The sequence below is a fragment of the Mobula birostris genome, chromosome 21 (assembly GCF_030028105.1).
Source record: "Mobula birostris isolate sMobBir1 chromosome 21, sMobBir1.hap1, whole genome shotgun sequence".
NCBI lineage: Eukaryota > Metazoa > Chordata > Chondrichthyes > Myliobatiformes > Myliobatidae > Mobula > Mobula birostris.
Genome location: NC_092390.1, coordinates 35,917,171 through 35,934,057, shown reverse-complemented (window position 1 = coordinate 35,934,057; position 16,887 = coordinate 35,917,171). Strand labels below are relative to the sequence as shown.

At 38.8% G+C, this 16,887-nt stretch overlaps 1 protein-coding gene across 1 annotated transcript in view; it reads right to left on the bottom strand.

The window, feature by feature from the left end:
* Positions 1 to 2,040: 2,040 nt before the first annotated feature.
* pcgf5b (polycomb group ring finger 5b) overlaps positions 2,041 to 16,887 on the bottom strand; it is a 156,758-nt gene continuing 141,911 nt past the window's right edge. Inside the window, exon 9 of the mRNA XM_072239303.1 lies at positions 2,041 to 5,086. Coding sequence (XP_072095404.1) covers positions 5,039 to 5,086 — 48 coding nt within the window. The 3' untranslated portion in view covers positions 2,041 to 5,038. The remainder of the gene's footprint in view (positions 5,087 to 16,887) is intronic.

The window sequence follows — 16,887 nt, the reverse complement described above, 5'->3', positions numbered from 1 at the left end:
CACTGAACCATTGAGTTGATGTCCTGTATGGATGCCTCCCTGCTCAGTTGATCCAGCTGGAACTAACATTGGACTTAAAGTTCTTTACTGTATCAGTATCTCAACAGTACATCTGTTAGGAACTTGCTTGCGTTCAGTGATCCTGGAGATAACGGCATAATCAGAGATTTCATGGAATAGACCAAAGTCACTTCAGGCATACATATTGGGTTTAGTCCATATCAGAATGACGCATCTTGATAACGTACATCACATGCTCTCAATTAAGTCCATAAGTTGTTGATGCTTAGAAATCTGAGTCCTTTTCTTTTCAGAGGCTGGGTGGCAACCAATAACTTAACTCAGAACCACATATATGTATGACACAGCTCTCTGGTCAGCTCCCCGAACACTCACACTGAAACAGCTTCTACCCATTCATATTGTGTGTGTTCACTGCTCTGTGCTTAAAGTTTTGTTCTCAGAAAGGTCATCCCTACAGCGGTGCTTGTTGTGATTTGAATGGGGGCTTGGTGTGCAATAGTCAACATTCTGCAGCTGGTAGCTTGAGAACACCTGGGAAAACACAAGGGACTGTTAAAAACACAAGAGATTCTACAGATGCTGGAAATCCAGAGTAACACACACAAAATGCTGGAGGAACTCAGCCAGTCAGGCAGCATCTATGGAGAGGAATAAACCGTCACCATTTTGGGCTGAGACCCTTCAACGGGACTGGAAAGGAAGGGGGGATGATTTCAGAATAAGAAGATGGGAGGAGGGGTAGGCTGGAAGGTGATAGGTGAAGCCAGATGAGGGAGAAGGTGTGTCGGGGAGGGGCAGAATGGAAGATAAAGTGAAAAGCTGGGAGGTGATGAGAGGAAAGAGGAAAGGGCTGAAGGAGGAATAGGATAGGAGAGGAGAGTGGGCCATGATAGAGAGGGAAGGAGGAGATGCACCAAAGGGAGGTAATAGGCAGGTGAGGAGAAGGATTAAGAGGGGAGGCAGAAGGGGGAATGGAAAAGGAGTGAATGGGGGGGGGGGGAGGAGAAATTACCGAAAGTTGGGGAAATCAATGGTCATGTCTAAAACCTCGGCAGTCTTGCCCCAATATGTCCTAGAATATCAATATAAAATTATAATTACCCAATTAGTCTGGTGAAATCCAGCTCATTCCTTCAATTTAAAATATAGGTCACATCTGATGTTATTCGAATGACAGGGTACCAGTTAATTCAAGTTTTCTTAAACAGGTTTCCAATATAAACACCAATGCTGGGCAGAACCTTCAAATGTGAGACAGAGAATGTACAGTACATTAAATTTCACTTTTGAAATCCAGATCAAGACAATTTCAAAAGTGAAATACTCTGCGTTAATCCTAAGGAACGTGTTATTTAAAACTGTTCATAGAGATGATCTCCGTTGCATAAAACAACAGCCTCTGGGATCGTTTGAAAGAGTATGGTCCCTTGACAAACACCAATGTAATGCAGTTTATAGCCTTGTTAAGTCTGAAATGTATGGAACATGCGGATATTTGAAGAATAACAGAGCTTCCAATTCCCTGCTGGGACGTTCATCTTCCTGATTCTCACCCGTTTCAAAGGAACAGCTCGTTTTAAATGCTTTGGTTAATTATTTAATCTTTTTTGTATTTTAATCAATAAAATGGGCAAAGTTTTTAAGTCCACTTTTATTGTTAATAGCAAGTTAGAAGGGACTCATCTTTTGAAAAGTATGAAAACATTTTCAGGTTTTGCGTACTGCATTGTAAAAAGGAATAGAATCAATGGACAGGTTTTTATGATTGCTGATGTGCCAGTGTTTCAATGAAGCAAGGAGGTATAAGTTCATGATTTACTTTATGATTTAGGTGATTTTTAAAATGTACTGTTACGAAAAAATATGGGTGCTCTGAACCTTTCTTGGTTAATATTATGCGACATAGAAGGATAAAAATACATTTATAAAGCTCCTGTATTAAAAGTGACAATATTTTAATTGACATGAAAACCTAAACAACTGGTTGTTAAACATAATCAGGTATCATTATGCAATTAACAAGGTAACTTATTGCACTTATTTGCTAGACTGAGGAAAATGGAAAACAGTGAAATAAAGTAATTAAAAAGTTTATTATTTACTTCAACAAAAATTAAACTTATCTGGAAAAGAACTACACTAAATCATGATGTGGATTGATCACACTGCTTATCAATCTAGCATAACCTACTAAAAGTTCATGGTTTCCAAACTCATTGTTCCAAGATTATATATCAACCTCTGAACCCTTCAATATATAATCCTCATGAAAAAGTTTGTGCAAAGTTATGTTTAATATTGCAAAAAGATGCCTCATTATAAATAAAAAAGTCAGGATAACGTGTTCAGCAATCAAATGGTCAAAAGTGCATCATACAAATGTTTTAAAAACTTCAATTTTTAACTCATTGATTTAATGACAATGGACAGTCCAGATCCACAACAGTTCACTGACAGGACTGTGGCCGAAGCCTTTTACAAAAGCATTTTCATTAACTAATATATTTTATTGCTTCTTTTAATTAGCAAATCACTACAAGACAGTGGGTGAATTGTGCTTCAATTGATACAATTTTTAGACACAGTATTCATTTCTCAGCCCAGTGTGACTGCAAATATACAGAACATTCACTAAAACCCTAACATGGTTAAAGAGGAATGCATGTTTGCAGCAAATACATATTAAAAAATAGAACTGCTTCTCTAAACAGTTTTTTTGCAAAACATAAAATACTATTAACATCAGTATGCAAACAATTACAATTGGTTTCCTTTACAAAAATATTTACATTTTAATAGCAAGATTTAGTCAATGGCCTTCAAGTTAATTATTCATTTAAAATTAAATGATTCTTGGACTCATTTTACAACCACAGCAAAATTACTTTCTTTCTTAAATGGAGATGTTCAGTGTTGTATTTTAGAGTGCATTGCAAAGAAACAGGAAAAAGTAAAAAAATGACAGTTTCAGGGGCATAAATGGAATGTAACACTATGAAAATGACACCACTGTACAGTTTGATGGTATTACATTTTTAACAGGTTACAAACCCCTTGAAAATTAACACTGTTCAAATCATTCAACAACTAACACAACATTTTAATACAATGGATAGATTCGTTCTGACTACACGAGCTGACTGATAAATACTTGCTTGGGTCCATTAAACTGTAGATGACTAAAATAAAGATTTTCATTAGGAAGTTGCTGTTGCTGAAAGTAGGAGGTGAATGCAACTTTTCCAACTTTTTTTTAAATCAAGATATTATTCCACTGATTTTAAATCTGTGAACTATTAGCACAACAGGTAAAAGAGTGTCATGTGAACCTGTTGATTGCTTGTCCAGCATCTTGGCTAACAATTCTTTCGAGTCAACTAAATCCTACTTTTAATTAAATATTAGGAACTTATAGCAGTAAACGGCATTATTTGAGTGTCTTTACTTTATGACCAATGCAAACAAGACCTTCCGAAATTTTGTATTGTCCAATGGAATTTACAATTTCAGTAATAAATAAAACTATACTGATGTAAACAATAGATCTCGAAGGCTGAACACAAAATTAGGCATGTTTTGCCCTCACTGTTAAATTTATACACTCATTGACTAGACTAGGGACATTATCCAGTAGCTATATTTTTGTAGGTATGTCTGGGAGGTAAAAATCACCAGCATCACAGGTCCCAATAGCTTAGATGTCTGACTACAAGAGTCATTATTTTGTACTTTAGCAACAGGATTACACATTTTCATAGACTGCAACACAGACTTTTCATTCAGTAGAGCTGAACTTACACAGATTTCATACCTAAAATTTACCACAAGTTCCCTAAACCACTATTGGGCAAGTGTAACAGGAATAATACAATTTGTATAATGTTATTTAATCACATATTGCCAAATAACTGTGACATCTGATTGTCAAGGAGGTGAACCATGTGGGGCCAGGTATTCTATTTTTCAAAGTTCTGTACTCACTAATGCAACAATAATGGAGAGAACCTATTCATGGATTCTTACATTATCAAATCAATGATCAATTGCAGTAACTTATTCTAAAATAGCATGGATTCCAAAATCCACCCATCTCATTTTCATGCAGGAACACAAGGATTAAACAACAAATACAAATTCAATGTGATAATCCATTGATAGATCTCCACCTGAAATCTGACATGGGAAGCAAACATTTTCTCCAGGAGATTCCCCAAATTTAGTTGGAATAATTACTTTGCTAATCTGGAATTTGATTTTGAATCCTAAATATTTTTAGTTGTCTTTGCTTTATGGGTTCGGACCTCAAGTTCCTCCATTTGAGATGAGCTAATTTTTGATCCAAGCTACCTGACCCTTAGTGAGATGATGGCATAACATTTTTCCACATATTTTGTATTTTTAATGCTCATAAACCAATTTACTTTCTTCAGCTACAAAAAAAAATCAATGCTTCCAGGGCAGGATGTGAAGTTATTTGTCTCTACAAAAATGCACCTCCTTATTTACGGTGACATCAGTGGTATAACAAAAACACATTATAACTTCAAATGTAGTCCTCAGGGCCAATTAACCTACTAGAAACGGACAAAGTCAATGCGTGTTGTAGCCGGAACATAATTAATTCAAGGACGTAGAGTAAGTTTTGCCATTTTGCTCTATGTTTTAGCACTTGCACAAGCACATGTATTACCTCAGGACATAGGCTTTTAGACACATGACAGTGTTCACTGACTATCAACTCACAGACTAAAGAGGGGGTGATTATTCGCAGTTTCCAATACAGATATCACACTGACGAACATTGACGTTTCATGGCTCCAGTAGCAGAATAGCATCAAGCTTGTTCTTGGGAAAAATAAATGCATCTGAAAAATGGTAGAGAGATACAAACTTTGTTTCTGTTCCGAAAAATCTGATTCGGTCCATAGTCCAATATATATCCATTCATTGTGCAAACTGTCGATGGGTAAACGTTAGTGCAGTATCCTCCATAGTGGATAACAGCTGCTCTGGTCTAACCAAAGTCAATCCTTGGCCGATACTGTAGTACCATTGGATAAGACTATAAAAACAGAAATTATTAGTAATTACATAGGACAATGCTTATTCAGAAGAACAATTTCACATAACCTTTCAGTTGCAATCATAATCTCTGCTGATTCCATAAGACTATAAAACACAGGAGCAGAATCTGCCCAGTGTCTGCCCCACCATTCGACTGTGGCTGATTTATTTTCCCTCTCAACTCCATTTTTCTGTCTTCTCCCTGTAACCTATGATGCCCTTATTAATCAAGAACCTCTTCAGCCTGGCCTTCTACAGCCATCTGTGGTAGTGAATTCCACATATTCACCACCATCTGGCTAAAGAAATTCTTCCTCATGTCTATTCTAAAGGAATGTGCCCTCTGGTCCTACACTCTCTCTCTACTCGAAACATTATTTCAAAGTCAACTCTATCCAGCCCTTTCAATATTTGGTAGGTTTTAATAAGATTCCTCGACCCCTCCCAACCCCCCCCACCACAATTCTTCCAAATTCCAGCAAGTACTGCCCCAGAGCCAACAAATGCTCTTCAATAGTTAACCCTGTTATTGCCAGGATCATTCTGCGCAATCTCCTCTGGACTCCCTCTAATGGCAGCACGTCCTTTCTTAGATACGGGGCCCAGCGTATCCAAGAAACTCCACAGTTCAATTCCGTACTCCGATCCTCAGCAAATGAAGCAGTTGTGTTGGAATGCTGAGGATTCCGACAACAATTTGGCACACAACAACAACTGGCAGGCAACACTTGAGCCACGAAAATAACAGGCAATGGCCTCCAACAAAAGGGTGCCTACCCACATAACCCTGGCGTTTAACAATATTACCATCGCTGAGTCCACACCACCACCAAAGAACCAAAAGACATACAGACCAGCCACATTAGCACTGTGGCTTATAGAGCATACCAAAGACTGCATAACCTCTGGTTCATGCCTCACTTCCTGATAGCCCAAAGCCTTTCCACTTTCTACAAGGCGCAAACCAGATTCATAGTCATAGAAAAGTACAGCACAGAAACAGGCCCTTTGGCCCATCTAGTCCATGCACAACCATTTAAACTGTCTACCGCCATTGACCTACACCGGGACCATACCCCTCCATACCTCTACCATCTAAACTTCTCTTAAAATGTTGAAATCAAGCTTGCATGCATCATTTGTGCTGATAGCTCATTCCACACTCTCACAAACCCTCTGAGTGAAGATGTTTCCCTTCATGTTCCTCTCAAAATTTACACCTTTCATCCTTAATCCAGTACCTCTAGTTGTAAGCTGTAAATCCTCTCCACTTGCTTGGTGAAAAAAATTCTAAGAAAAATTAAGAAGAATGACACCACCCAGGACAAAGTTTTCTGCTTGATTAACAACCTGTTTACCACCATAAATGTTCTTTGTCTCCACCATCAGAATTCTGTGACTGAAGCGTGTAGCATCTACAAATATCACACTTAAGCAATTTTGACAATGCACAACCACTATCACCAAAGACCAGAGAAGTAGCCAAAGGGAAACACCAACACCTGCAGGTTCCTCTCCAGGTTATATACCTTCACTTTAAAAGTGAGGGTTCTTTCACCGGAAAGGTGGCAAAGAATCATGGCCTTGCCAGAGATACCCACTTCCTGAAAAAATCAATAGATTGGAAAGAACCATTGACATTTCTTAATAATTGCCAGTGTTATTACAACTTTGCATTATATATAATCATCTTCATCATCTCATGTTCCCATTCCGTGTATTTCTTGTTCTGGGTCAATAACAACACAAAAATACATGACAAGTAAAGAGTCTAATACTGGGCCCTGCTTACCCCTCTGCTTATAGCACGGTGAATGAGGAGTCAATCTACTGAACTGCTTTGTAGATGGTAGAAAGGTTATCTGGAATGATGATGTGAGACACCTGACCTAGAGTAATCAGCCTCTAACGTGTTTTGCACCCATCAGTCTCTTTAGATTTCTTGGCAATGGTGATCCTTGGGATCTTGATAGGGAGTGTGAGGGAATGGGTCAAGGGTATGTCTGTTTCTCACAAGGCCAAGTTGCTAGCTTGACGCTCACACCAGCACAGATGGAAAGCGTGCAAGGAGACGGCTGGATTCGAACCCGGGACCAGTCGCCTCAAAATCTGGTGCTGTTGCCACTACACCACTGGCCAGCATTCTCTGGATTATTTATCACCAATTATCAGTTACCATTTGTACATTTATGAAATATTGGTTTTTCCTAATGAAGTGCAAGTCTCTAATGTTTACATGATGTCCTGCAGTTTGATCAGGTGCTGCCAGACTTGCTCTGTTTTGTGTGTATCGCTCTGCATTTCCAGCATCTACAGAAAATTGTGTATTTAAAAACTATCCCCATGGTCACTCCAATGTTATCCTATTGGAGACATTCTTTTCATCCACCTTCCCTAAAGCTTAACAAGCTTCTTTTCTCTCCTTCCCAGTTCTGAAGAAGGTCTTCTGCACGAAACATTAATATAAACATTCCCACAGATGCAGCCTGACTGGCTGAGTATTTCCAGACCTTTCTCTTTTTATCATGCTTGCACCTTAAACATGCAAACTCTCCACCGACTCTTAACTTCATATTGAAGCACCCATCTTGAGATCAGGAAAGGTTATTTGGTTCTCTTACAGTCTTCCGCCTGAAATGTCCACTCTGTTTCTCTTTCCACAGGTGTGGTCATACCTTGTGAGGTATTTACAATAATAAAAAACTGCAGGAGAACTTCAGTGAGTCAGGCAGTATCTCTGGGGACCCTGCGCCAGAACTACAATGTGCACTTTTCTGTTTTTTCACTAATCAGCTACTTCATCAATGAGCTTCTATCAAAATGTCAGAAATGATGATGTTCGTGAATGATTACTGATTCTCAGTGTATGGAGCAGCAAGACCACAAAATTATACGCAGGTTGATCTGTGGAATAGGGTTGGTGGCAGTCAAGGAAGTTGCAGCTGGAATATAATATCGAATAATGATCATTAGAAGAAAGAATGAAAAAACAAATTAGTATTTAAATGGAGTGAGACATTGGGGCATGGGGGTCCAAGTACATGAAACACATGCAAGTGTAGCAAGAATTTATGAAGACTAATAAAATACTGGCTTGAATTGTAAGGAGTTACAAAAGCAGGATACAGCTGAGTCCACACCTGCTGTACTGCACACATTTTTACTTTCTTATATTTAATGTAAGATATGCTTCTACTGGAGGTAGTACAGGGAAGATTCAGTAGATTGATTCTAAGAATGAAGACATGAATGCCTGAAGAAAAATTGATTAGTTTGGGCCTATATAGGTTAGAGTTTAGAAGAATGGGAGGTGATAATTACTAAAGCACATAGGATTCTGATGGAGATTTTGAGAGGGTATTTCTCAGGAATGGGTGTCCTGAACTGAGAAGCATACTTTCAGAATAACCGATACCTATTATTCTTGGTAGCTTCCAATCTGATAGTATGAACATAATTTTTTCTAACTTCCGATCATTTCTTCCTTCTTCCCCTTCGCTCTTTTTCCCAAACCCAATTCTAGTTCACTATCACCCTTCTTTTCTCCTCACCTCCCTCTAGTGCCCTTCCTCCTTCATTTTCTCCCGTTGTCCACACCATTGTGCCCTCCAGCCCTTTACTCTCTCCACTTATCACCTCCCAGCTTCTCACTTCGTTCCCCCCCTTCTCCCCACCCACCCACCTCCACACTCACTCGGTCTCACCTATCAAGTAGCAGCTTGTACTTTCTCTTCCACCCCCCCCCCCCCACCCCAGCTTCTTATTCTGGTTTCTTCCCCCTTCCTCTCCAGTCCAGATGAGGGGCCTTGCTCTGAAACGTTGACAGTTTATTCCCCTCTATAGATGCAGCCTGACCTGATGTGTACCTCCACTATTTTGAATTTGTTGCTCTGGATCTGCAGAATCTCTTAAACTCATAAACCTGTGTTCTCTCAAATGGTCATGGCTCTTTGTGATTCTCTATCCCTGAGGCCAATGGAGGTGGAATCACCAAATATAGTCAAGAGGAGGTTAACAAATACTTGAACTACAGGGATTGAGCAGATGTGTGAAGAGAAAGGGGAAGTGGTGGTGAGGCCATGACTGGGTAATCTATGAATTAATTAAATGACGTAGCAGGCTTGAGGAAATGGCTGGCCTATTCTCCTTGTGTGTCAGGTTACATTCATACAACATGGTGCGATACAATAAACATCTCCAGTAGGAGATTCTTAACACTTACCCTTGATTTTCAATGACTTTAGCATTGCTGGGTCCCAACAATCAACATCTCGGGAGTTACTATTATTTAGAAATCAAATGGATCAGCCATGTTAATATTGTGACTATGAGGGGAATCAGAGAAATGAAGGACTGAGTTTTATTTTACTTTTTATTTAGAGATACAGAACTGTAACAGACCCTTCTGGCCCAACAAGCCTGTGTCGCCCAATTGTATCCACGTGACCAATTAACCAACTAACTCTTATGACTCTGTAATGTGGGAGGAAACTGGAGCATTTGGTGGAAAGCAACGCGGTCACAGAGAGAATGTACAAACTCCTTACAGACTGTGGTGGTATTTAATCCATGGTGTTGGTACTGTAGCAGTGTTATGCTGACCAATGTGCTACCGTGCCAGACCCACAACAGCTCAAACCTTTCATCCCCTTCTACCAGACATGAGAAAAGAGCTTGCTTGTATACTCTCCAGTTGCTGTTCTAACAATCTTGACACCATCTAAGAAAAAGCAGCCTAACTGACTAGGTCTTCAACACACCCTAAATTTACAATGCCTCAACCAGTGCTGGACCAGGGCTGCAATGTGTATCTTCTATAAAATGCTCTGTAGTAACCCACAAATAGCACATCCGAAACTTGTGGGTGTGGTAATGCAACAAGGACAGGAGCTTAATTTTAACTGTAGCATTTAAATTGTTGTATGTTATTCACACAGCTTTTCATTAACACTTTACTGAATATACTGTACAGCTATTTGTGTTTACAAAGACATAGTACACCACTGGAAAGGCAAGGCCTGTCCAGTGCTGTACTATTTTATAGCAATAATCAAAAATTAATAATTTATGACCTTCCAACTCAATCAAGACACTTTGTAGAAATGCGTTTCAAAGTTTTAATGCAGGAAAAAACACATGGAACTGGATTAACCGTTCCTGCTGTAATTAAAACTCTCACCAGGCTCAGTGGCTAATTACAAAGTAATTAGAACTTGTAAATAAGCAGTTGCTTGCAAATGGCATGTAGAATTAACAAAATCTAAAACTTTATTCTACAAGCTCTTACTGTAACTGATGCTACCATATACTAAGCTTGAAACAAATATTTTCAAATGTTCAATTGAGGCTTAAAATCTTTTATTGAATTCGAATGTATTATGATAAATAAGGCCAATTAACAGCTTGGTCAGCTTAACCACCAATTAAATACAGTGATTACATGGTAGTTTGCGGAAGAGCATCATATTCCCAATTACGTAACATCTGTTTCGTGCTGTTCAACAATAGTGTCATTATTTTGAAATAGTGGTTACAGAAAGAAACCAAGTTAATAGACTCAGGAGGATCTTTAAAGAAACAGGTGACATTTCTTCATGCATCTTCCTAGTTCCAAGCTCATGATGTGGTTGAGTATTTTAAAGCCACGGCAGAAGTATTTGGAAATAACATGGAATAATTTGAAAGCAAAATGTTAAGAGAGGCCATACATTTAAAAAAAAGTTAATTTTTAACATCTACCAAAAAATGGTCCAGAATAAAAATAAGGCTTAAAGTACATAGGCAGCTTATGTATAACGACTATTAATTTTATTTATTTATTTATTTGGAGATAAAGCAAGGTCAAGGCCCTTCCAGACCAACAAGTCCATGCTGCCCAATTACACCCATCAAACTACTAACCTATATGTCTTTGGAATGTGGGAGGAAACCAGAGCACCCACAGGTTGTTGGCACTGTAGTAGCACTATGCTAACCACTACACTACAGTATCTGTTATGAAATACTTGCTTCACTTTTTTCTCCATCTTTATGTGTTGTAGATAGTAAGAAACATAGAGTTCTAAATTTGAATGAAGGACAATCACGAAGACCAGGCCATCTTGGAAAAGAGCGGCCAAGTGGGCAAGATCAGTTTGAGTTGGGAAAGGTAGCTAGTGTATGTTCGTGCTCCTGCATCACTGTTCTGCAAAACTACTTACCTTGCATCCACCAATGCCTGCTGACACATGGGTGGCACAGTGATGTAGTGGTTAGCACAGAACTTTTCAATTCATGTGACCCGGGTTCAATTCCCACTGCTGCCTGTAAGGAGTTTGTACATTCTCCTCGTGACCGTATGGATTTCCTCCAGGTGCTCCGGTTTTCTTCCACAGCCCAAAGAGGTACAAGTTGATAGGTTAATTGATCATTGTAAATTGTCCCCTGATTAAGCTAGGATTAAATCAGGGGTTACCGGGCGGTGTGGCTACAAGGCCCGAAAGGGCCTATTTTGCGCTGTATGTCAATAAATAAATGCCTACATCAGCCAGTTTTGATCTACATTAACTCCAGTGATGTCACAGAGCTCAGCTTTTGTAAATGAAAATGTTAGATACTTCAGTGAGCAATGGTGGTTCACAGGTCCATCAGATATAGGAGCAGAACTGAGTCCGCGCTGTTGTTTTTTCATGGCAGTTCTTTTCATCCTCATTCTTCGCCTTCTCCCCATAGCCGTAACACTCTCATCAGTCTAGATGAAGAAATCCCTGCTCACTTCAGTTTTTAAAGAGACTTCTCTTTAGTCCAAGGCTGCTCATGGAATCCTGCTAATGGAAACATCCCCTCTCTTGTGGTGAGCACAATGGAAATAATTCTGCAGAAGTAATATTACGTCAATCAGGCCATTACCTCTTTTCTGTTGTGTTGCAAAATGCTTTTCACTCAAAGGTTAATTGTTCCACCAAATACTTTGCTCTTGAACAGTTAATTTCAAGGGATAGACCAGCAATTCTTTATTTTAAGGAAATAATGTTTTATCTGTTGCATTGCCATTTGTAGTGATAAGTTGACAATAATGTAAGCATGCTAACAGCAAAGGACCACACTGAAGACTTGCCACAGACAGCGTAACAGAGTATATCCTCTTTATTTATTTTCAAAACTTGTAGCTGCTAATTTCACCATTTTAATTTTTGTTTGTCCATATCCACCAGTTGGAGAATATGGGAAATGTTATTAGCAGCAAAAATCTTCTAGATTCTGGGGCCTTTCTGCATAAAATGGAGGAGAGAAAGCCAATGACACATGGAAGCAATAAACACTAATAATTCAGCAAAGGGAACAGATACAACATAATAAATTGGCTCCTTCTATCTTGCATCATTCATTCTAACCTCAGATATCCCAACTGATAGCACCAAACACCTATCAACAATGAAATAACAGAAATTCAGAAATCCACTTTTCAAATAGTTTTAAAGCATTCAACAGAATAAATTTCTCTTCACTCTTTATCTGATAAAAAAGATCTCTTAGGAAGGATGCCAAGCCTTTTAAAATCTGATAACTAGACAGGGTCTTGCATTCTTAGACACATACACCATTGCTTTTTGCATCAGCCAACAGTTATAAACAATAAATAAAGGATTTTTGTGCTTAGAATAAATTCATAGTTGTGATGAACAGCTGCAATTAGATATTTATATCTTCAAATATAAATATGCATTTGAAAGATGAAACTTCCTTAATCTCCTCCAAAAATGAAACAAGTCTTTTCATGGATCGTCTCTTTCAAATAATCTCATCGCCCCATAATCCATCGCCAGGGTGACACTTTCATACTAGGCTGCAAAGTACTCCGAAATTATGACCACGAGAACTATGCCCTTGCGGCCATAGTTCACTTGAGCTTTCAGTTTGTATCGCTTTGCTGGTCAGATCCATCTTAAGCTGAAAAGAGATAGTACTACTGGGATTCCTAGCAATAGTTTAAGGCAGAAAGAAATTGAAAAATGCTCCCTGGTGCTAGCTGACGGAGGATGGAAAAGGCTTGTTATATAAACTTCAGGCACACCATCTCACCACCTGACTAGGTATTGAAGATGGATTACACAAAATTAAAATGAAATAAAGGAATGTCAATAAAGAGTCAACACAGAGTAATCTTAATAGTGGAGTACTACTTTGCTTTAAAGATAAAATCCTTTATTAATAAAAAGATTTGTCTATTTAAGAAAATAATAAATAGACAGATAAAATCTTGTTATATAAACTCACAGAAAATCATCAACTCTTCCAACTGGGCATGACATTGCCTTCAAGACTCATCACTGAATGTTACAATTTCAGATAACCAGCCTTGCCAGTTAATCCCAGAATGGATGAGAGGCTTCTCAACCTGTAATGTTGACTCAGACTTTGTCTCCACAGCATTGCTGTATAATTTGCTGGGAGTTCTAGGTTTTCTCTTTTATTTCAAATTTACAGCAACTGCAGTGAGCCATATCTCACAGTTCCTGCATTATTGTCACCCTCCTCGTCCCCATGTCTTCACCCTCTCTGCTGGATAGATCAGCTCCAATTAACAAATTACCATCGCGCTCTCCACGGCCATCACAACTTTCCCTATCCACCCAATCACATACACACCTTTCATTCTCTGTCCTGCCTCTCCTCTACAACATGAAACATGCTTCTTTTCTAACTGCTCTTCCTTCTGAAACATACGATCCTAAGGACTGATGGAAGAATCTAGATCTAGCGGTTACTGGTTAAATATAAAGAATCCCCATTGGCAAAAAGATGGTGAAATACAGCAAGAATATCCATGTAAGAAAGAGGAGAAACAACTCTTAAAAAACCTTGCAAGCCTTAATCTCTGATTCCTTGATTCAATCTGCCCTCCAAACTGGGACAGATGTTTTCACAAATTATTTTGAACGTATCTAGAAGTTTGACAACTTAACGATGTCTTCTGATAGGGATATCATCTATAGTAAAAACACATGCTGTCTGCAGGATGCGATTCTGAGCAAAATAGCTTAGAAGTTTCAGGTAGCAAAACTAATATCCTCTGAGCAGGTAGGTAACATGGCCATTTCATGGGTATTGGTTATAGATTGCCATACTTATTGAACATCCTTGGCATACAGGAACTTGAATGTACTGCCTCAAGATTCTTAGTGCTGTATGGCAATTAAACTATCAAGAGGAACTGGCAGAGTAGTTAAGCAGTTATTTTGCTTCTATCTTTACAGCAGAAGATGCCATGAATATCCAACTAATACTGAAAAAGGCTAGTAATGAATTTAAATACCATTACTCTCACAGCAGAAATTTCATGGGGTATATTTATAGAGCTAAACATGGCTTACATCTTGGGATGCTTAAGTAAGTAAAGCAAGATGATGGTTACAATCTTCCAAAATCCCTTAGATTCTGGAGAAAGCTGCTAATGTGACTCCCCTTATTCAAAGAAGTCAACAAACAGCAGGCAATTATTGTCTAACAAGCTTTACATCTATTGTTGGAAAAATATTAGAATCTATTATTAAAGAAGTTTGAGCAGCAGAGTTGGAAAATCATAATCTAATCAAGCAGAGTCAACATGGCTTCATGAAGAGGAAATCATGCATTTTGAATTTATTCCTCATTCTATTATATATGCTCCAAATAATTTATGTCACCATTTTATTCCCTTTGCATCTTCCACTCATCTGAATGAACCACCTTGCAAATGTTAAAAAAAAGTCTTGCATCACAAAAGCAGAAAACTTCAGTCATTATTGTCCAGGTGCCCAGGATTGTCTTCATAGTCTCCTGTCTTTAATCAAATACTATTTTCTGCATCAAAGTCTACCTTGTCCGTGTTGACTTTGGTCAAATTTTCTCCAAATGCCTGAAATCTACCATTGGATGACAATAGCACTCACTGCAATATAAGACTGAATTACTGTAGCTATATCTATAACATAGCATTAAAATACAATTTGTCTTTCACTGCAGTACATTACTGAATTACACTTGATCTCTTGCTGCAAGAAAACAAATTATGAAAGTCTCTAAACAAAAAGTCAAAAAGTTCAGAAAGGGATAGGACTTCCAGTAACATGGGGGAGCAAAATTGAAAAGAGTGATGAACACAGGACTGAAGACGTTATACATGAATGCATGCAGTATGCGGATCTTGTAGTATAGTTAAAAATTGGCAGGCATGACATTGTGAGCATCACTGCGCTGTGAATGAAAGAAGGCCACTGTTCGGAGCTTAAAATTTAAGGATACGATGAGAAGGATAATAGATCAGCCATGTTGGAATGGCAGAACAGACTCGATGGGCCAAATAGCCTAGTTCTGCTTCTATGTCTTATGATCTTATGGTCTAATTATATCTAGGTTGGTACCACATTTGAGGCATCATACTATGGGTTCAAACGTCCCACCACACTTACTTCAAGTGAAATAAATCATGTGTGGCTGTTGTATATTTTCTATACACAAAACAGTACAGCACAGAAACACACCCATCAGCCCATGATGTTGTGTTAGACTAATTAAACTAGTAATTAAACAGGTAACTAAACCAATCCTTTCTGTCTACATGTGTAAATGTAGGTCTTTCTTTTATTAGATCACACAACATTCACTCTTCCTTGAAGGTCAAGGTTTGCAAAACCAGATTCAGCAGAAGCTGTCCACACATGCCCTAGGATATTTGGAATGAGATTATGCTGGCCATTACTGGAATACTCTTTGGTGGGGCAGAAGCCGCTACAGAGTACTGTCTCATCATACCTGATCCTCGTCCTCACCTCCCATTTTCCCATAAACTCAGAATTTCTGCTGAGTTAAAACACCAGATGCCATAAGTATGAAGCTGTTATTTTCACCAGTCCCACTTTACATTATAACCTTTCATATATCTTTTCTAGTTTTCAAATGCATAGAAAGTGCAATAATGGGCTTGTTCCAACTTGCCATAGTGCAACGTCATACTTGAAACTTGCTACAGAGAACCCTGATGTGAACTTTGTTGGGCCTCAAAACAGGGCATTTGTGCAGGTTTTTCCAAAATGAAGTCAACTTCTGTTTGGATCACCCTGATGGTCCAATTTGTAACTTTCTTTGCATCACTTGCTGGCAAGAGCCAGCTAATGACTGGATACTTCAGTGGAAGGTCAGACTGTTGTCATACTGATTCACTTTTAAACTGGGAGACCATTCTCATGGGCATTAATTATACTATGCAAAAGAACTTGTGGGCTGGCACAGCAGTCCAACTGTCTTTCCTTCAGCAACAACATACACAAGGTCAAAATCATTTTGCTCACAAACTAAGTGCACTTGCTCCAGACACAACGTAATTTCCCAATAAAAAGCATAAGCAGTAGAGTTTAACATTAACTGGAGCTTGCCTGTCACAATACTAAACACAAACATGAGAAAATCTGCAGATGCTGGAAATCTAGTACTGTCACAATACTGAACTTGCTGATGCATTGAACCAAGAAACTAAATTGCCTATGTGCTGAAATCAAAAACACAAGTAGGCAGCATAAAGCTGGGGTTCTATCCGTATTTCTAACAATGCTGCAAGTTAATCATATGGACTTTGGTAAGGCAATTAAATAATCCTGGTGCTCTTCTGCAAAGGTATTGCACCTACCAGTGGAAAACTTAGGGCTACAGATCTCTTGTACAGACATCCCACCCTGCAAAAACTCATTTCAGGGAGGTAGCACCCTGCCCCCCGCAGCCCCGCCCCACGCAACCCCATATCACCCCCCCGCCCCGTCGACCTCCAAGGGTGTATCTAATACT